The following is a 23,145-nucleotide window of genomic DNA, read 5'->3' as shown; positions in this document are numbered from 1 at the left end:
TTCAACGGCGTCAGACCCGTAGCTCCCGTCAATGCTCCAGTTGAGGAATCTATAGCGAGAGGTCGCGGTCGAGGAAGGGGTAGAGGAAGAGGTAGGGGTAGAGGTCGAGGAAGCGCAACACCTACTAGGGATGGAGAACCGGTTAGAGATGCTCCCAGAAATGAGGCCCCTTCTGCGCATCATAAAGAGGTAGATGAGAACATAGAGGTTGAGGATGAGGATAATGTTGGGCAAAAGAAAGAGGTGCAGGCTGAGACTACAGGTATTCCTCATTTGGACCCAGTGTTAGCTCAGCAGATCATGTCATTCTTGATAGGGTTGGTTGGTCTTGGAGTGCTTCCCTAGGTTCAAGAAACTCAAGCTCCTGCCAATTCCCCTATTGCAATCACTGCGCCCAAGGTGGGTGAAACTAGAGGTAATGATGATTTCTTTCGTCCTTTATTGGGTCTTGTTATAACTGGTAATGAGCATGAGATGTTGACTAAGTTCATGAAGTTGAAAATGTATGTGTTCCTTAGTTCTGAGAGTGAGGATGCATATGAGTTCATCCTAGATTGCTATGAGAGGCTACATAAATTAGGAATTGTCCATCAACATGGGTTTGAGTTCGTGACTTTTCAACTTCAAGGTGAGGCTAAGCAGTGGTGGAGAGCTTTTACCTCCACTTACTTGGACCCAATTCCATACTCTGTCTTTAGAGAAATATATGCCTAAGACTTTGAGAGGTCGCAAGAAGGATGAGCTCATGGCTTTAGAACAAGGTGGTATGTCTATGGTGACTGCTGAGGAGGAGAGGGTTCGTTTATTTATTAAGGGACTAAACTCTGAGATGCAGGTATTATCTGTTTATATGACCTCTGTAGGGAGGAGCTTTCATGAGGTAACAGACTTTATTAAGAAAGTGGAGGGGGTGAGGCGAGACGGTCAGGCTAAGGCAATGGCTAAAAGGGCCAAGAACTCGGGTAACTTTCAAGGTTCTCATTCCAAGGGGTCAAAAAGGCCAACACTTGCAGCCCGGCCTATTCAGTCCGTTATGCCCGCATCTACAAGTAATTACTTCGGAACTCCACCTCAGAATTTGATTCAGGATGGCCAGGGAGTTGCACCTTCGGCGGGCAGCAGACAATCTTTTGATCGTAAATGTTACAACTGTGGAGAACTTGGGCATATGAGGAGAGATTGTCCCCATACGCACATGTTGGATTTCGCACAACAGCAATCTAGAGCAGTGGTACCCGCGGGAAATGGTAATAATGGTCGAGAGCGTCCACAAGGTGAGCGAGAAGGAAACAAATGAGGTCGCGGAGGTAGGGGAAATGGTAATGCAGGCAGAGGTACAGTGCAGCTAGGCAGGGAAGTCGCCCGTCAAGATGACAAGGCTCAGTGTTATGCCTTTTCGGGCAAGAACGAGGCAGAGACATCTGAGGTAGAGACATCTGACGCAAAGATCACAGGTACTATTCTTGTCTGTGACCGGATGGCTAATGTGTTATTTGGTCTGGGTTCTACTTATTTTTATGTATCCGTGCGATTTACCTCAGAATTTTCTATGATTTGTGATATACTTGATGCCCCCAACCATGTTTCTACCCCAGTTGGAAAGTCTGTCATAGTCACTCATGTCTATCGTGCTTGTCCTATTTTATTTATGAGTTTCAGACTTGGGCTGATTTGGTAATTTTGGATATGACTGACTTTGACATAATTCTAGGCATGACTTGGCTATCCCCCAATTATGTTGTGCTGAATTGTAATACTAAGTATGTGACTCTAGAAATTCCGGGAAGGAAAAAATTAGAGTTGAAAGAGGTGTACAGGCCCAAACAAGCTAAGATCATATCCTCCATACGGGCTAGAAAACTTGGGTTGTTTAGCTTATTTGGCTCATATTCAGGATGTGGAAGTTGAGTCTCCATCTATTGAGTCTATTTCTGTGGTGTCAAAATTTAGAAAAGTGTTTCCTATGAATTTGCCTGGTATGCCTTCGAATAAGGATATAGATTTTTGCATTGATTTAAAACCTGGTACCCACCCCATTTCTATCCATCCATATCGCATGGCCCCGGCAGAGTTAAGTGAGCTTAAGGCTCAAACCCAAGAGCTTCTTGATAAATAATTTATCCATCCTAGTGCTTCCTCGTGGGGTGCCTCAGTTTTATTTGTTAAGAAAAAGGATGATAGTATGATAATGTGTATAGATTATCGACAATTGAATAGGGTCACCATTCGAAACAAGTACACATTGCCTCAGATAGATGATTTATTTTACCAATTGCAAGGTGCATCAGTCTTCTCTAAAATTGATCTAAGGTCTGGCTACCATTAATTAAAAATTAGGCCTGAGGATGTGCCCAAGATGGCGTTTAGAACCCGTTATGGGCAATATGAGTTCCTAGTTATGTCTTTTGGTTTGACTAATGTGCCTGCAATTTTTATGAGTTTAATGAATGGGGTGTTCAAGCCATTTCTTGATTCATTCGTCATAGTATTTATTGATGATATTTTGGTCTATTCGAAAAGTGAGGAAGAGCATGCCGACCATCTTCGTATTGTTCTAGATGTTCTTGGGAAACAAAGGTTGTACGCAAACTTTTCGAAGTGTGAATTTTGGTTGACTTCGGTTGCATTCTTGGGGAATGTAGTTTCAAAAGAAGGGGTAGTGGTATATCCTCAAAATATTGAGGCGGTTCAGAATTGGGTTCGGCCTAGCTCAGTAACGAAAGTTAGGAGTTTTGTGGGACTCACTAGCTACTATCGTTAGTTTGTGAAGAACTTTACTTCTATTGCCACTCACTTGACAAATTTGACCAAAAAGGGGATACCATTTGAATGGATTGAAAAATGTGAGGAGAGTTTTCAAAAATTCAAGAATCTTTTGACCACCGCACCTATTCTAGCACTACCGGTTGAAGGTAAAGATTTTATTGTTTATTGTGATGCTTCACATTCGGGTTTGGGTGTTGGGTTAATGCAGGATAAGAATGTCATAGCCTATGCATCGCGAAATTTGAAGGTGCATGAGAGAAATTATCCAACACATGATTTGGAGTTGGCAGCGATAGTGTTTGCTCTTAAGATCTGGCGACATTACATTTATGGTGTTAAGTGTGAAGTGTTTACTGATCATCGTAGTTTGCAGCATGTGTTCACTCAGAAGGATTTGAATTTGAGACAGAGAATGTGGATGGAGCTTCTTAAGGATTATGATGTCACCATCCGGGTAAGGCTAATATAGTGGCAGAAGCTTTGAGTGGAAAAGCAGTGAGTATGGGTAGTCTAGCTTGCTTGAGTGTAACCAAGCGACCCTAGGCTAAGGAAATTCAAACCTTGGAGTCTAAGTTCATGCAGTTAGGCATCACAGAAAGAGGTGGGGTGTTAGCTAACATTGAAGTTAGGGCCACATTCATTGAGGAGATTAAGGCCAAACAGTTTAAGAATGAACATTTGAACGAACTTAAGAAAAAGATTGCGATTAGTAAGGCACAAAAGACCACTCTTGATGAGGAAGGTGTGGTCAATTTTAAATGAAGGATTTGTGTCCTTCGAGTTGATGACTTGATTCAGAAATTGTTGACAGAATCCCATGGTTCGCGATATTATATTCATCCGGGTGTGACCAAGATGTACTGAGACTTGAAAAGAATTTATTGGTGGCCGGGCATGAAGAAGGATATAGCGACGTTTGTGGCCAAGTATCAAAATTGCTAACAAGTAAAATATGAGCATCAAAGGCCTGCATGTTTGCTTTAGAGAATGTCAATTACAGAATGAAAGTGGGAAAGGATAGCCATGGATTTTGTGGTTGCTCTTCCCAAGAATTTGGGTAAGTTTGATTCTATTTGGGTAGTGGTTGTCAGATTGACTAAGTCAACCCATTTTATTCTGATAAGAATAGATTATAATGCGGAACAATTGGCTAAAGTGTATGTGAAAGAGATAGTGAGATTGCATGGGGTGCTCCTCTCTATCATTTCAGACTGTGGTACCCAATTCACATCCAAGTTTTGGAGGAAATTACATGATGAATTGGGCACACAACTCACTTTTAGTATCGCTTTCCATCCACAGACGGACGGGCAGTCAGAGAGGACTATCCAAGTGTTAGAAGACATGTTGAGGGCATGTGTGATTGATTTTAGAGGGCATTGGGATAAGTTCTTACCTTTTTGTGAATTCTCTTATAATAATAGTTATCACTCCAGCATTGATATGGCACCATTTGAGTCATTATGTGGGAGGGGATGCATATCACCCATATGATAGTTCGAGGATGGAAATGTGAAAACCTTTGGGGGTTGATTTAGTGAAGGATGCTCAAGATAAGTTAATAAGCATCTAAACTAAACTTTTAGCCGCCCAGAGTAGACAGAAGAAGTATGCAGATCATAAGGTGAGAGACATGACATTTCAAACCGGTGAGAATGTCCTTCTTAAGGTATAACCCATGAAAGGGGTGATGAGATTTGGCAAGAAGGGGAAGCTAAGTTTGCGATACATTGGTCCCTTTGAGGTTCTTGAATGTGTAGGGACAGTGGCTTATAAATTGACTTTACTTCCTAACTTATTGAGAGTTCATCCGGTATTTCATGTATCCATGTTGAAGAGATATCATGGTGAAGGGAATTACATCATAAAATGGGACTTAGTTGTGTTAGACAAAGACCTACAATATGAGGAGGAACCGGTTGCAATTTTTGATCGTGATGTGTGTAAGCTGAGGACCAATGAGATTAAGTCCGTGAAATTTCAATGGAAGCATCATCCAGTTGAGGAAGCTACTTGGAAACCGAGAAGGACATGCGAGACAAGTATCCCCAGTTGTTCGTCGATTCAGGTACTACTCTATTCTTCATTTAGCCTGTTTTTCCTTAGTTTCTCACTCGGGGACGAGTGATGGATAAATTTGTATCTATTGTAACGAACTGTTCCTGTCGTTATAGCAAAGTCAACGGAGAAAAATTTTGGGTTGAAAAACTTTTTCGTAATAACTTGAGATTTTCCAACCTAGTCCAGATTTGGACGAAATCGGAGTCGGTGAGGTCTAGGGAAATCTGGTAGTAATTGGGTGATCTAATTATGAATTAGATCATATGAGTAGATAGCTAAGTTCATAACGAACCCGTAAAACTTTACGGAATTAAATTCGGGGGAGTAGAACTCCCGAAATTAATCTTAGCGTGAGCGAGTAGTTTTTGAGTGTCGTTGGTTGAAGGTGTGTTGTGAAATAGGAGTTTGGAATTCTTAAATCGACTCACTGGTTCCATGCAAGCCAGTGAGATGGAATTTCTACCGCCAGGGTGGGTCGCGGTAGCGGGGTGAGTGCCGCCATAGCAGGGCAGATGCAACTTAAAGTCGAAAATAAACTCTAAAAACGTTTTATTCTGCACCTTTCGAACTTAAGAGCTAAGGAACGAACCCAAGGGTTTTCTTGACAGTTTTTCACCATTCTTGAGGCTAAAGGTAAGATTCTAACTCCCCAAATCCATTTTTCGATCCGTAGAACGTAATCAAATGGGTAATTGTTGATGGGGGGAGGATTTTGATCTGGAATTTATGGTGAGGAAAGCCCTAATGTGGGTATGGGGATCATGGGTATGATCTAGGGTTGATAGAATTGTTAGTGATTCGGGTAATTAGTTATTGTTTATTGATTTCCGTGTTAAATTAATTGTTTGTAGACCAAGAACAAGCGGAACGAATTCAAAAAGGGAAGAATCAAGTTTCTTAGGAGATTCAAGCTTGTTTCGAGGTAGGTGATGGTTGTGATTCCATATTGTGTGATGTATGTTTGTTCTTGCTTCATTATAATACGTGTATGTATGCGAATGTTGCATTATTGATCACACTTGTTGTAAATGAGGATAGATGAATGATGAATGTCATGAATCATGACTTGATTGTATGATTATGAGAATGAACTTGTGATTGTGATTGTGGCTTGTTGAATGGATCGGGTGTTGCGTTCCGACACACTAACTTGGATCTGTTGCCACGTTCTGGCATAAATATGGGATCGGTTGCCACGTTCCAGCATAAACATTGGATCGGGTACCACGTTCCGGTATGCTAACTGTTTAGATTTGGATTCCATAAGCGGACCAATGAGTTGACATAACTGTGTATCTTGAGAAATGTGAAATTGTACGTTGTTCGTAAATGATGATGATATTGTATATGTTCGGTGGATGCATGTTATTATTATGTTGTATTGCCTTATGTATGTTGCACTTAATGGGATAGCCGTGTGATCCTATTAGTACATTGTGGTTGTGTACTGATACTACACTTGCGCTTTCTTTGTTGAGTGCAGGGCATCTTCAGGCGGCTATTGATAGACCTCGCTTAGAAGATCAGTGATCGTTCGAATTCAAGGGTGAGCCAGTTCTTCCGGGCTGCTATGAGTTCTCTTTCTGTCTATGTCCATATTTCGGACTTAGACTAGTACTTTAGTTAGTCTTATGTTCAGTTTGGGGTTGTACCCTTCTTGTTTAGACTTATGGTTGAACTTTAGATATTTTGGTACGTTGACTTTCAGGTTCTAGGCGTATTTTCCGCATTTGCTTAGTTGTTAGAGTATTGTTTTGGAGTTTATGGGGACTCCTAATTCTTTCCTTAGCATTTAACTTGCTTCTGTAACTTAAATGTTTTAGTATTTTGATTAAGTTGGTTAGCTAATTAGTATAAATGGTTCTCCAACCGGAGGGTTAGTGTTGGTGTCAATCACGATGGTCTGGGTCGTGACAAGATATCTACGATGTTATAAATTTAAATTTATATTTATTTGTCCATCTTTTTATCTATAAATTACCTTATATTTCGAATATTAATGTTAGATCGTTAATATTGTATTATTATTACCAAAAAATCAAATATCATTGAATTTTAAAAAAATCAAAAGTACCGCAAACAAACATTGTAAATTTCAAATAATGATGATTGGGCCTGTGCAAAGCACGTGGTTTCCCTTTCTAGTATATATATAATAGTGGAACTTTCGCATATAGCCACTCAAAAATAGCCTAATTACACTCCATATCTATAGTTTGCTAATTACAATTCATAGCTACATGTTATAGGGAGGAGAGTGGTGAGCGAGACTGGGAGAGGCGAGCGAGAGAGGGCAAAGAGTGTGAGAAAGGTGAATTGTATATGTATATCAGTTAGATAATTGTATATTATACATATGTATTTGTATATTCTGGCGAGAGAGATTGAGAAACAGAGGAGAGAGGCGAGCGAGAGAGGACAATAATTTGTATAATTCGCATCTCGTTTGTATAATTAGCAGGTACATTTGTATAATTCACTTGGTTTTTTGTATAATTGGGCAATATAAAGTATGAAATTATACAAATATAATACAACTCGAAATAACAAATTGATACAAACATAAACGTATGAATTTTAAACAATTATACAAAATATATTATACAAATTACATTATATAAGTTATATTATATAAAATCCAAAAACTACAACGTTTATACAAACTTTAAAAAGTTATTCACAAAAAGATTGAATGTATATGATGACAAAACTGAAAAACCAAACAATTGTATACAAATACAAATCAAACAAAGAATTGTTAGTTGTGAATTATACAAATGTGGTGACTTATACATATACAAACGTGACTAATTATACAAACTCGAAGTCAGCCCACGTAATTAATGTATAATGTTAGTCGCGAGTGGTAATTAAAGCAAAGTATAGCTAAATATGATGAGTAATTAAGTAGTATAATTTTGTTTAACCGCATAATTTTCCCTATATAATATAATGTATGGTTGGAACAAGTTATCCAGGATTAGTTATCTAGAGATAAATTATCCCACCATGAATATGAGATAACTTATTCCATCACTATGATATAAATAGTGGGATAAATTATTCCAAACAAGTCAACCAAACAAGATACAATTTTTTTATCTCATCACTATTTATTTTTATTTCACACATCAAACGACCCCATTGAGTACAAGTCTAGAAGCCTTATCCATCAAAATTGATTAGTCAAAATGACAACGTTGTCAAATGTAAATATAAAGACTGACCACCGCCCACGACTCTTTATCCAAATTAACGTGATTATAACACAATAATTAATTGTTTATCTTAAGTTCACTGAATATGACCTAAACGAACCTTTTCCGAACCTTCTTTGAATTTATTTAGTCAAGGGAATCCACCAAAACCTTATTTGAATATGTTCATATTAATTTAATAAAAAAAATTAATTATAATTTTAATAATATATATTTAAAATGATTTTTCTTTATAAAATAATTTTAATATTTAAAGTGTTTTGATATTTGTCTCTTTTCATAATTTGATTCTCATAAACACTTTTTAAAAATGATTAGTCAAATACAATATGTTTATCAAAACTATTTTTGAATTAATCAAACACAAGTATTATTATTATTTTCAAAAGCTATTTTACGAAAGAACTTTTAAAAATAAGTTGTTTTTTTTTTTTGCAGCAATACCAAACGGTCTGTAATATTTATTATAATATTTTATTTTAGCATTTTATAGTAAGTTAATAAACTATGTATAGAAAATAACTTTCTCAATAAAAATATTTTCAAAGTTATTTTTCCTTATACCATACACAGATGTGTGTGTGTGTTTGGTACAAAGGCAAATGTGAAATGACTTTGAAAATGCTTTTCATGAAAAAATCATTTTATGATAAATGGTACAGTTGAAAATTTCAAATCCATGAGAAAATAACATTATCGTCAAGTTTGATCATTGAATAAATTTTCGCCTGTTGGCTATCTCAACTATCATAAAAGTCTTAGTATTTGTTTCTTGACAATAAGGGTACTTCAATTTGAGGATAATTTTAAATTTAATAAAAAATTTAGGGGGTAAATGTGTTTTTTTTTTTTTCTCAAATGGATAATAAAAGCTCAGAAAAAAATTTGTATTGTTTGATGCAAGGGAAAATGACTTTAGAAATGTATTTATGAGAAAGTCATTTACAAATATTTGATACGAAAAAATTTAATACAAAAAATATTTTTCATCAAAAGGAAAAATATCACTTCTGTCACTTATGAACGGAAGTCATTTCTCTTTTTTTTAAATTTAAACATGATATCACTCGCTTGTTGAGGCACACTCTTGCCAATTCAGTCATCTCAATGCTACATAAGCTTAGTCAACGGTCAGAGGGGTTCAATATATGGTGATTTACTGAGTTTAAAGGTTCAGTTGATAAAGGATTAAGTAGAAGGGTTCATAATACAAACTTATATAAGTACAGGGGTTCATCAGACCATTTCGCCATTTTCGTCTCTTGGCTATTTCAACTATCATAAAAGTCTTAGTATTTGTTTCTTGACAATAAGGGTGCTTCAATTTGAGAATAGTTTTAAATTTTAACAAAGAAATTTAGAGTGTAAATGTGTGTGTTTTTTCCTCAAATGGATAATAAAAGCTCAGAAAAAATTGTATTGTTTGATGCAAGAGAAAATGATTTAAGAAATGTATTTACGAGAAAGTCATTTACAAATATTTTATACGAAAAAAGTTAATACGAAAAATATTTTTCATCAAAAAGAAAAATATGACTTCTGTCACTTATGAGTGGAAGTCAATTTTCTTATAGTTATCTTAGATTATATAATAACTCTTTATAGTTTTTTCCAACCAACAAGGGCATGTTATTAATCTTTAATATTCAAAAGTTTTATTAAACACTCTTTGATTTTGTTGATATTAATATTAATTTTTTAATATTTATTTATTTTTTACTTATCAATTAAACACTCACAAGTAAATAATTTTTCTTTGGTTGATTTTTTATCCACTATACATCTAAATCGTCAAGAAAGTCTTTTTTTTTTCCTGATCACTAACAGCAAAGGTATGATTCGAAGAAAAGTTTAGGGAAAGATAAAGTTGAACAATTTAGGATCGTACAAATCAAACATTTTTCCTATTAATTATATTTTACATAGAGATATATAGTAATAAAAAAGATATAAATTTATCTATATCATTTTAAATTGCTCAATTTTATCTTTTCCTATATTTTCGTTCATCTCATATCCTTATTATGAGTAACTTAATTATCTCATATTTATCGTTAATATTAACATCATCAAAGTTGACTAAGTAGGCGTTTGGCCATGCGATACCATATCACGATATGGTATCGTGAGATGGAATCAGCGTTTGGACATGCGATTTTACGCTGATTCCATATCATGAGAGGTGATACCATATTCTCCAAAAACCATAATATGGAATTATATGGTGATTCCATATCATGATTTGAGATATTTTAATACAATAATTGATTCATGAGTTTATGTTTTGTTAAAACAACCCACATTTATATCTACTAACCATTTGTTTCATATGTAAATAAAATTTATAATCACATCATTACTGTTTAAAATTTATTATTCTCACCGACATAAAATTTATTATTCTCACCAACATATAGTCACTTTAATTCACACATCACGATTGTGAAACTTTTCAACATTATATTCACTTGAAACAATTAACCGGCATGTTAAAATAGTTGCCGAGGCAATTAGCAAGATGACACCAACATTTATACAACCAAAAAATATGACTGGTGTACACTCCAAAATTCGACATAATACTCGATTTTGGCCTTGGTTTAAGGTAAAATTTCAATCACATTAACAAATTTATTTTATGGCCTTAATAAGTGAACATTTATATTTTATGTGTAAGTTATTAGTATTTAGTTACATATTTCCTATCAACTTTGTTTAAAGAGATAATATTTATTTTATGACTTTGCATTGTCTTGGAAGCACTATTTTTATTACTCTTACAAACATTTTTTTTATGAAGTGCATTCTATAATGCTTCCAATTTATTTTATGTTCACTAAACTAATATTGATGTATTTTTTATTTGGTAGGATTGTGTTGGTGCGATTGATGGAACATATATAGAAGGGGAGGTTCCTAAAGCGGTGCAACAAGCATATCGTAATCGCAAAGAAAGAACATCACAAAATGTCTTATGTACTTGTGATTTTGATATGCGATTTACCTTTGTTGCTGCTGATTGGGAAGGTACTGCACATGATAGTAAAGTACTTGAGAATGCACTTGTTGAACCAACGTCTCAATTTCCATTTCCGCCACATGGTAACTTTAAATTACATCCTTAGAATAAATATTATTTAGTTACACAAAGTTGTCTCATTTACGTCATATACTCTTTTAGTAATTCTTTATAAAATGTTTTTTGGTAGATAAATATTATGTTGATGTTGGTTTCCGAAACACAAAAGGATTTTTAGCTCTATACAAAGGACTACGCTATCATTTGCAAGATTACCGAGGAAGTGAAAGAGAGCCTCAAAATGCCAAAGAACTATTTAACTATAGGCATTCATCTCTGCGCAATGTGATTGAACGGACTTTTGGAGCTTGGAAAAATAGATTTAGAATACTGAAACAAGGCATGAACCATTATGATATTGATACACAAGTGAAAATTGTCATAGCTTGTGCAGTGTTACATAATTATTTGCGAGAATACCAAAGTAGTGATGAAATATTTATCGTCAATGAACATGAAGATATAGTTGCGGAGGATATTGACCAACAAATGGTTCAAAGTAACAATGTTGATTCGTCTTCTCGGTCACATGATCGAGAAATGTAAGTTCAACGTGAGGAAATTGTCCGTACTATGTGGGAGGATTATATTAAAGACTAGTACACTACAATTTATGTTCAATTTTTTTTTATTAAATTAAAGTTAGATGAAACAATTACTTAAGTGGAGAACAAATAACTTTGTAATAATTTATTATGCGATTTTATAATTTTTTGTTTATTTGATAAGATTGAATAAACAATTGGGGTTGTTTTAATAGTTTTACAACTTATGAGATTTTTATGTTTATGAGAAAATATACAACACAAAAATTTCATATCGCATGTCCAAACAAGCCTTCAATTTCATCTCATGATTCCATATCATGATACCAGATCGCATGGCCAAACAGGCCTTAAGATTTATAGTTGTCTTCAAATTGAAGCATCATCGGGGACCAATGGAAAAAATGACTTTTTTTTTAGTGAGATAGAAATATTATACCAAATACTAACCAATTAAATATGATTCAATTTTGAATAATAGATAAATAAACTTTATCATTTTTCATATAATAATAAAACACATGTCCTAAAATTTGCTTGGCGTGGAGGAAAATATTTTTCAAAACAAATACTAAACGCTTTTTTCTTGATCACTAATGTCTAATAGGCAATAGCAATGATATGAATGGAAGAAAAGTTTAGGGAAAGATAAAATTGCACAATAGGATTGAACAAATCGAACACTTTTCCTATTACATTTTTTATCGAGGTATAATAATAATAATAAAAAATATAAATTTATCTAAATCGTTCTAAATTTCTTGATTTTATCTTTTCCTGAATTTTCGTTCATTAATATCCTTAATATTAGTAAATTATCTTGTATTTGCCATTGATATTAACATCATCCATGTATTCTGAGAAATATTTGGTTAAAATTTACAATTGTCTTTAGATTGAAACTCGATCAGGGATCAAGGGAAAAAAGGCGACTTTTTTGATGATTGAGATAGAAATATTAGATCAAAAACTAAACAATGAAAATGATTCAATGTCCAATAATAGATAAATAATGTTGATCCTTTTCTATAGAGTAATAAGACACATGTCGTCGAGTTTGTTTGATATAGAGGAAAATATTTCCTTATTTTTTCATATTTGATTAGGCAAAAATTCTTTAAAATATTTTCTCTAGTAAAAGAAGTTTAAAAAAATGAGGAAACAAGAAAAACAGATTCTATACATGATATTTTATATTTATTATACGAAAAATGATAAATATACCCTCAAACTATCATAAATATTATCTAAATACCATTCGTTATTTTTTTAGGACACTGATATTTTTACCATCAAATTTTTAGAGTCTATATACTATTTGGACTAACGGAGGGACACCTGCCACAATTTGAATGACCTACAAAAAATTATTTATATTTACAATAGTTCAATGATACATTTTAATATCCTCCCCACCCACCAAAGACCCCAACCCCTTGACCATCTGACCCCCTTTGATCCTGAAGCTCCACTCCCCACCCCGTCCCATCCCTGGTGATGTTTAACTAAATTATATATAAACATCATTAATATAATATCGTTTTACTTACTTATCAAATATCAATATATAAATAAAATTCCTAACTTATTTATACAAGAATATTTTCCATATTTCCCTTGGTACCAAACAAATTCCCTACATATTATTGTTCTCATGGATATGAAAATTCCATAATAGAGAAAACAATTCGTCAAAATTTGAAAGGTCAAAATTTAAAAAAAAAACAAAAACCCATAGTATATAGTAGTACCTTTTAGGAGTCAAACATTTGGTATATAGACAAAATTGGTGGAGGATCCCAAAGTCCCCACATAAAGCAAAATCCCTATCCTATTGGGAGGAGTATTATTTATTTATATATATATAATATAAAGTAGGAGTCTTACACAATTAAGAGAATTCTCTCAAATTAACCTTTCTCTTGATTTTCCTCTTTTCTTGTAAACACCCCTCCCTATACCCTACAATCTCTTTCAACTTCCACGCCGCCTTCATGGAAATCAATTGAAGAAAATTCTCATAACCGTTTTTTTCATTATAAAATCATGATGATGATGGCGGGTGTGGTTGTTCTTTAACATTTGGTTTTAATTCTTGAATATTGATTAAAAAAAAAGTGAGAAAAATGTGTGTGATTTTGGAAAAAGAGGGTGATGATGATGGTGTGCTGTTGGTGTCGCCGAATAATTTTTCTGCTGTTGAAGATAACTGCATATACAGATCTGGATTACCTCAACCGTCTAATTTTCCCTTTCTTCAATCCCTCAATCTTCGATCCATCATGTTAGTTTTTTTTTTTTTTATTGAATTGGGAATTTACATATTGATTTCTTGGTTTGATTTTCAAGATTTGTATGTGGGTAATTGTAATTTGATGATTTTGATATGGGTTTGCAGATATTTGTGCCCTGAGCCTTATCCTGAAGAGAATTTGGAGTTTCTGAGAATTAATAATATCAAGCTTTTTCAGTTTGGTATTGATGGCACTAAGGTACTAGTCCTTTTTCTTACTAATTATTTATCTGTTGTGATTTGAAAATTTATGAAATTAGGGTTTTATGATTTGAGGGAATTTGAAATCTAAATAGTGCAGTTTACAGTAATTGTTCTTCTTGAAATTTGTTCTTAAAATGGTTAATTTGTGTTCAAATTGCATAATAGTAGTTGTTTTTGGGCAAAAGAAAAGAGATTTAGATTGCATTCATATAAAGCTTTTGATTCAAAATATATTACTAATGGAGTTGTTTTGGTAATTTTTGTAGGCATATTGTTATTTTGATACTATAAAAAATAAGGCTAAGAAAATTGTTTATTTGAATTTTCCAGTGCTACAATCTATTTTTGCATAAATATTTCTTGTAAAAATGGAAATCTTTTTCCATTCAGGAGCCATCAGCTATGTCCAGCAGTGCTATAACAGAGGCTCTGAAAGTGATTACTGGTAAAAAAATCTATGCCTTTTCTATCTGTTGTGTTTATAGGATGTTTAAATCTTGGAATATGAATTTTTACTTTATTTTCGTTTTTGGTTTTTAGATGTCAGGAATCACCCTGTTCTCATCCATTGTAAGCGTGGAAAGGTACAAAATCTTCATCTTATTGCTCTGGTGTCTATGCTTACGTTTGTTGTGCGTATATTTCATCCATGTCCCGGAGTTCCATTAGTGATAATTGATGTATACTCTTTTGTGAATGGTAAATATATCTGCTGTGCTATTATTGAGTACCTCTCACGTCTTCTTGTGCTGTGTATGAAACCTCGTTTGTTCATTGTGTGTTTAAATTATGAAATATATCGTCATTCATAAATCGATTAACATGGAAAGAGTGAGTAATTGTATATCCAACTCAAGTTGCTTGAGATTCCGGTGAAGCTGTTGTTGTTGTTGTCTAGCTAATATATATTATGGCTATTGTTGTTGTTTGAATTCCAACAACAATATACCCCGTGAAATCCCACAGGAAAGATCCCCGGCTCTTTTGTTTGAATTTCAAGCATCATATGTAGGCGTTGTATATTGAACTATTGTTTGGTTTCTCTTAGCAACAATTGTAATACATAGGCTTCATAAGTGATACAAGTTTGTATTTTGTTACGTGCAGCACCGTACTGGTTGCCTGGTTGGATGCCTGAGGAAATTGCAGAACTGGTGTATGTCTGCTGTGGTGGAGGAGTACAAGCATTTTGCTGGCACAAAGTGGAGAGAAACCGATGTCAAATTTCTGGAGAAATATGACGTTTCACGCATTAGGCATTGTCTTGAGAGCATTATCTACAGGTACTATGGGTCGAAGAAGAGGCGCTTGCAGTACAGAGAAGAAAGTCTGCAGAAGCCCCAGATGACTTCAGTTCTATAGAGGGGATTTATCCACCTTAAGTTTTAGCCTGGATTGGATATAATACCCATTCTTCTTTTATTTCTCTTTTCATTGCTTCAGATTCATCTATACACCAATTTGTTTCTGTGATGCCTTTACTTTGCATTAATTCGAAACCAGAAATATTAATTTCTGTGTTAATTCTTTTTCTCTTGTACATTAGTTATTATTCACACCTTCATATTAGACTACTAGAAAGATTAAGTTCAAAGGATAATATTGGATGTAGGTGGGTCGATAGTTAGTGACGACTCATATAATTGACACTTAGGGGTCGTTTGGTGTGATGTATAAGAGAAAGTTATCCTGGGATAAAAATTTAGTGTCTCTTAATCCGTTGTTTGGTTGGACAGGATGGGATAACTTATCCAGGATTAACAAATAGTACTGGGATAAGTTATCCCTCCCTGAGGGTGGAATAGTAATCCCAGGATAACTTATCCTGGGATAAAGTATGTAAATTAACAAAATTACCCCTTAAACTCTCTTTTATACACCACTTATACATAGTATATTAATATAATTTTAAACAACTATAATAACATTCACAACCTTACTTAATCGTTGTTTTAATCATAATATATTTTTCTATTAAAAATTACATTTTATAAATACAAATTTTATTTATGAATATATTATAAGTTGATTTTTTTGCCTAATTTTATATTTATATTTATATTTTGATTTCTCTTAAAATACTCACTCCACTACTAAATTACATATTTTGAATTACATAGTTTATTACTCATTTAAAAATTATATTCTATGTATCCATTAAAATGTAGATAACTTTAATAATAATATTTCTTTTACTTTGATAAACTTAAAATGAAAGTTTTATTTTTAAGCTAAATAAGATCGAAAGTTTTATTTTTAAGCTAAATAAGATGAAAAATTTATTTTTAAGCTAAATAAGATGAAAATTTTATTTCTAAGTTAGATAAGATGGAAGTTTTATTAAAGTTAAATAAGATGAAAGTTTAATTTTAAAAACACACAGCACAATCATGGAAATGCACATATAAAAATATTTAAGCTAAATAACATGAAAGTTTGATTTTTGAGAATGAATAACTAGAGTTTGCAAAGAAAATGTAAAAAAACAAACAAAATAAGGTGGATGGTATTTTTGTAAACAAACAACTTATTATTAAAAATTATACAATGGATATAAGTTTGAATATGACAAACCAAACAAGTAATAAAAACTACTCCCAGCATAACTAATTCCAATATAACTTATCCCAACATAACTTATTTCAACATAACTAATCTCAGGATAACTGATACAGGACATAATTTTACTCAAACAACTGAAAATGAATATGCTGGAGGATCTCCTCGTGAACATACTGGACCATCTGAAAAGCAAGGTAAATATGCTAAAACATCTTCTTCTAGTGTCAATGAAAAAGAAAAAGGCAAGAAAAGAAAGAGGGTTGTGGAAGATGTTAATGAAACATTTCTCAAGAGTATGACGGAAGTTATGAAAAGCTTTACTGAAAGCCAAGATAAAAGAATTGGTTCGTTGATAGACAAGATTGGAAATCGTGACCACTCTGATATGCGTGGTCAAATTTATTCCATCATTGAATCTCCTACATTTGATTTGTACACCATAGAGCAACGTATCAAAGCTAAAAAGGTTATCTGTGAAGATGTCAAAAATATGGAAATCTTTTTACGTATGGGTGAGCTTGAGCGCCAAACAATGATGTTCATGGTCGTCAATGATAAACTTTGAAGTATGATAAGCTTGTGTATATAAATGGTGGCACTAGTGTGATAGTTTTTGCTCAACTAAAAGTTTCAAATCAAAACTTTGATTGGAGTGCCATTTTTTGATCCTCTAGTTATGTTCACACTCTTTTGTGTATGACTAATGTAGGTCATGAGGATGCTAGAATCTTTTGTATATGTAAAATCTATTAAATAGATTAACTCTCATGTAAAAGTTAAGTTTGTTGTAAGTTTGTTACTAGTTATCAATTTTTGTGCAGTTGCTTATGTTGCTTCCCTATAGTTTTTGTCTCATTTTTTCTACTATGGTAGACCAATTTTTGGTCTTGTTTTTTCTGTTGCTTTGATGCAGAGCTTTTGTTTCAGTTTTGACAGGTGTTTTGGTGAATATTTACTGAAATTTTACTCTTGTTTTAGCTGTTGTTTTAGTTGTAGTGTTGGTTGGTTTGTTGTATCCTGCTGGTGCCTCTGTTTAATACTGGAAAATGTTTACTGCTGGTGCCTCTGTTTACTGCTGGTGCCTCTGTTTAACAACATACAGCAGCATACACGCATCATAACTTATCCCATTATAACTTGTATTCAAACCAAACGACCCGGTGTTTTGGATGCTATCAATAAGTGGAAGAATCCAAGAACCTAATCCAAGTTTAACTTGGTTTTCATTTGCGCGTCAGCCTCCTTTGTGTTTCTCCTATTTCCAAAGTTCTTTCCAAGTGTGCAATTGTTGTAATATTTTCATTTTGATTTCTTGTTCCTTGATCTATGTGATTAGCTGTAATTCCATTTCCTCAAGGAATCCTTCATGCACTTGGAATTTGCTTTGTTCCTGATCAACAGTTTCAGTAGTATCCTGTGAAGGACCTAATTCCTTTGCTTCTTGCAGTGTACTTCTGTAGTCAGATCTTGCAATAGACAGTAAGGAATTGGTTCTTCAGTAGTTCTTTGCCATAAACACAATAGACATGTTAAGGAATTGGTTCTTCAGTAGTTCTTTGTCATAAACAATATCTGCCATTATTGAGACATGTTTAACATCCAGTTCTTGCATCATGTTTGTTATATTTGTTAATCATCAAAACTCCATATGTGGCATAGCTAAGGACTCATAGCTCATAGCTCAACATAACTGACCTTCAATTATCACCATAAAGTTTCTGAATTAGTCTACCTCCTATCCTATGGCCCTCTCCATGAATTGAAGCTTCAGTACTATCGTAATAGTAAATTATTTGAACTGAATATTATGGCCCTCTGGTACATGAGATAATAACTTTGGTGCATACATGATTTCTTCTCAACTTGTATTTGTAAAATGATAATGCATCGCTTTCCACTTTTAGTTTCGTTTTTTCTTTTGAAGTGTAACCTTGATATTGCAGGCAAATTTGACTTGGGAACATATTATATTGTTCTACAAGAGAGTGTTAATTGTTGTGAATGTAGTTACATCAGTTATTGCAGCTATATAGTTACATCAGTTACCACAGCTAACATTAATTCCATTGAAGTGAAAGATTTTTGGACTTCTCATAATAAAAGTGGAATACCTACAATCGTGTTCAGTTAGGAATCACTAAACCCATACATGCGCCTTTTGATGCATATGGTTCAAAAAAATTGTGAATCAATGTATAGATTCTAGTGCTCGTTCTTTTTTTCTAGAAAGGTTCTTTCTTACTTTTAACGAAAGGGTTTTTCTTCGATTTTTCAATAAAGACGAGTTTTTACTCCTTCTATATATTTTTGATTTTCCATTATAAAATTAGGCTATTCAATGAACTCAAATAAAACGAGGTATTTTCATTGTGTAATCATCAGTGAAGAAGTTATTTTAAAAAAAAGTTAGTGAAGTATCAATTATCTTGGGAATATCTGTGTTGGATTTATTTGTCCAGAATTTGATTTTCAGGCAAATAGTGAGCATCCTATTGCAAAAGCAGTTGTGGACCATGCCAAAAAGTTACGCCTGAAGCACGGTGCTGAAAATGAATTTCACTCTGAGATAAAGAACTTTGAAGTGCACACTGGAGCTGGCGTAAGCAGAAAAGTTGGAGAACGGAAAATCCTAGTCGAAAATAGGAGGCTTATGCATGCTTTCAACGTCCCAGTAAGCAGTGAAGTTGATAACTACATTTCAGAGCATGAACATTTTTCTCGGACTTGTGTTTTGGTTGCTGTGGATGAGAAAATAGCTGGGGCTTTTGCTGTGACTGATCCTGTAAAGCCAGACGCTGCACGCGTTATTTCTTTTCTCCACTCAATGGACATCACAAGTGTCATGGTGACTGGTGATAACTGGGCGGCAGCAAGAGCAATAGCAAGTGAAGTGGGAATTCAAACAGTGTTTGCTGAAACAGATCCGCTGGGAAAAGCTGATAAGATTTTCTATGTTGGATGGATTGAGTAGTTAAATTTGGTTTTAACTAAAACTCTACCAAAGAAATATACAAAAAGTTAAATAAGAGGGTATTTTTGTAATCAAACCACTTACTTTTAGAAAGTATTATTTTTAGTACAACAAACCAAACAATCAATAAGAAATAATACCAGGATAATTAATCCCAGTATAACTAATCCCAACATAACTTATCCCAGCATAACTTATCCCATCATAACTTGTATTCAAACCAAACGACCCGTTAATCCGTTGTTTGGTTGGACAGGATGGGATAACTTATCCAGGATTAACAAATAGTACTGGGATAAGTTATCCCTCCCTGAGGGTGGAATAGTAATCCCATGATAACTTATCCTGGGATAAAGTATGTAAATTAACAAAATTACCCCTTAAACTCTCTTTTATACACCACTTATACATAGTATATTAATATAATTTTAAACAACTATAATAACATTCACAACCTTACTTAATCGTTGTTTTAATCATAATATATTTTTCTATTAAAAAATTACATTTTATAAATACAAATTTTATTTATGAATATATTATAAGTTGATTTTTTTGCCTAATTTTATATTTATATTTATATTTTGATTTCTCTTAAAATACTCACTCCACTACTAAATTACATATTTTGAATTACATAGTTTATTACTCATTTAAAAATTATATTCTATGTATCCATTAAAATGTAGATAACTTTAATAATAATATTTCTTTTACTTTGATAAACTTAAAATGAAAGTTTTATTTTTAAGCTAAATAAGATCGAAAGTTTTATTTTTAAGCTAAATAAGATGAAAAATTTATTTTTAAGCTAAATAAGATGAAAATTTTATTTCTAAGTTAGATAAGATGGAAGTTTTATTAAAGTTAAATAAGATGAAAGTTTAATTTTAAAAACACACAGCACAATCATGGAAATGCACATATAAAAATATTTAAGCTAAATAACATGAAAGTTTGATTTTTGAGAATGAATAACTAGAGTTTGCAAAGAAAATGTAAAAAAACAAACAAAATAAGGTGGATGGTATTTTTGTAAACAAACAACTTATTATTAAAAATTATACAATGGATATAAGTTTGAATATGACAAACCAAACAAGTAATAAAAACTACTCCCAGCATAACTAATTCCAATATAACTTATCCCAACATAACTTATTTCAACATAACTAATCTCAGGATAACTTGTATTCAAACCAAATGACCCCTTAGGGTTGTGGCCTATAACAGTAGTAATAAGTTCAAAGTTATAGGTGATTCCACAGAAATATGAAATGTTCCAACCCTAAATGAATGTGTACACATGTTTTATATATATATATATATATATATATGTGTGTGTGGGGGGGGGGAGGGGGGGGGGGATCTAGTTTGATCCATGTGCATGTGACCAAAAAGTTGCAAAGTTGAGTGTTGTACTAGTCATATGATACATGGGAGTATGCGACTTTTGCGCCTCTTTTTCTATAAAAGAAAGGAAAAAAGAAAATATAGTCTCTATCGAATGAGTAACTTATATGAATATCTATTTAAATAATCTTAAATGAGTTGGATATCTAGCTTATTTAAATGAGTAAAAAATGATAAAATTCATATTATTCATTTAAAAGTGGATAGCTAAATGGGTAAAAGAGATTCATTCTTAAAAAAAAAGTGATATTAATTTTTTTTTGAGTGTAGGTTGAAACAAACCCGACTTTATTATTATATTATTAAAATCGAGAACATGGTTAGAACTTTAGAATAGTAATTACAACTCTCAAACTACTTAATTACAATGAAAGTATTGAAATTACAAGTAAATTATATAGATAAGAATGGAGATGAAAAGTTTAGACTCTACAAATAAGATGAGTTGAACAAACAGTTCCTTCACAAACACACATAATGTTCCCAAACCGCATATGACAACCATATAAACTCTATTCAACCTGGATCTCAAGCAAATCTAGTATTGCACTGTCTAATTCTTGTGCTTCTTTGTGGTTTAGCCTTAGGCCCAATATCTTGGCCAGCCTTTGGACCATCGGTGTTCACAACAATACTTCCTGCCTAAAAAAGAACCTTGTCCTCAAAGTTTGAGTAAAGCATAAATCGTAGTAGTATCTGCTTGACATTGTTAATAACAAGCAAGCAAGCAAGCAATTCAGAGCAACTTTTTCGCATCTATTTTCAGTCATAATAATATACCAATGAGAATCAACATCTTCTGGGGTACTTTCAATACTTTTTAGCTTCTTCACCAACCATTTCAATTGGAGTGTCTGATTTCGTCTCAGCAAATACTATGGGGCAATAGTTAGTTAACCTTTCGTCAAACACCTTTTGCACATTCATTTTGCGTTTGCGTTTAGATTTTTCCTCATAGTTTTGAAGCAAAGATGAATTGATTATATTATATTGCTCCACTTGGACAATTGGTACAACTATATACCTGTCATGTAGGGATAACATGACATGAGAGATAATTGTGGTCTTCTGTGATCTCATAGAACACAAAGTACGTAGCGTTCAACTTGAGAAATCCATAAATTTGGATTCTCGCCACATAATCATTGAAATTCCACCATGCTAGGTTTACTCGTTGGAAGGTTTCCAACCAACTCGCATAACATTAAACGAATTTCAGCGAGATCCTTTGACCAAGGATCCTTCACAATCTTAATTGAATCTTCGATTGTTCGAGATATTTGGTCCTCCATTGAAAACCTCTTAATGAAAGCACCAATGAAACAAACCTGACTTGATCACTATATTATTAAAAATGATAACATGATTACAACTTTAGAATAGTAATTACAACTCTTAAACTACTTACGGTAAAACCTTACTAAATTAATATAGTTGAGACCGTGAAATATTATTATTTTGTAGAGGAATTCTTTAATCGATAAATTAATAACTATTAATTTATATAGTGTTTTGAGATTTAACCTTATGATGCTCGGATAATAAAAACTTTCAAGATGTATTATCGAAACATGTTTTATCGTAGGATATTAAAAGACTATGATGGGACATGAAACCGATCCAGGAAAAAATAATGTTTTGGATGTTATGAATTTGGAAATCCCGGCTTGGACGACAAATTTTCAGCAAACGACAACAACAAATTATTTTTGACACTACAAAATATATTTGGAGGATGAAATCTTAGAGAATTTGAATGAACCCAACCACTTGTGAAAATGTCATTTGTGAACTTGAGGTCATGATTAATGAACTCAGTTAGCGCACTAAAATGGACGTCAATAACCTATTGAATTATCCAAGTGAAAACGATACATATTCAGTAGTCCAGAGCTTAGAAGAAATTGTGGATACCATAAAAATTAATGTTGACACTGAAACTGCAGATGATACAATACCTTAAGAACTAGTTATGCGTAAGGAAACACTTATCGTATTTACAACTCTTCTCAATATTATGGTATAGTTCGAAA

The 23,145-nt window shown here is 33.2% G+C and overlaps 1 protein-coding gene across 1 annotated transcript; it reads left to right on the top strand.

Annotated features, from left to right (window-relative positions):
- Positions 1–13,558: 13,558 nt before the first annotated feature.
- LOC125833021 (tyrosine-protein phosphatase DSP3-like) lies at positions 13,559–15,678 on the top strand. Its single transcript, XM_049512184.1, has 5 exons — positions 13,559–13,953; positions 14,068–14,161; positions 14,557–14,611; positions 14,707–14,750; positions 15,274–15,678. The coding sequence occupies exons 1-5, from the start codon at positions 13,796–13,798 to the stop codon at positions 15,526–15,528; spliced, it is 606 nt and encodes a 201-aa protein (XP_049368141.1). The 5' UTR covers positions 13,559–13,795; the 3' UTR covers positions 15,529–15,678.
- Positions 15,679–23,145: the final 7,467 nt, after the last annotated feature.

This window comes from Solanum verrucosum, unplaced genomic scaffold, assembly GCF_900185275.1.
Source record: "Solanum verrucosum unplaced genomic scaffold, falcon-dt-bn FXZP01000070.1, whole genome shotgun sequence".
Lineage (NCBI taxonomy): Eukaryota > Viridiplantae > Streptophyta > Magnoliopsida > Solanales > Solanaceae > Solanum > Solanum verrucosum.
Note: the sequence above shows the minus strand (reverse complement) of the source record. Positions and strands in the feature narration are given on the sequence as shown.

Excerpts from the sequence above, each read along its gene's own strand:
- LOC125833021 (XM_049512184.1), top strand. The coding sequence starts at position 13,796 with ATGTGTGTGATTTTGGAAAAAGAGGGTGATGATGATGGTGTGCTGTTG. Across the intron at positions 13,954-14,067 it reads CTCAATCTTCGATCCATCAT|ATATTTGTGCCCTGAGCCTT; the intron begins GTTAGTTTTTTT and ends ATGGGTTTGCAG. Across the intron at positions 14,612-14,706 it reads GGCTCTGAAAGTGATTACTG|ATGTCAGGAATCACCCTGTT; the intron begins GTAAAAAAATCT and ends TTTGGTTTTTAG.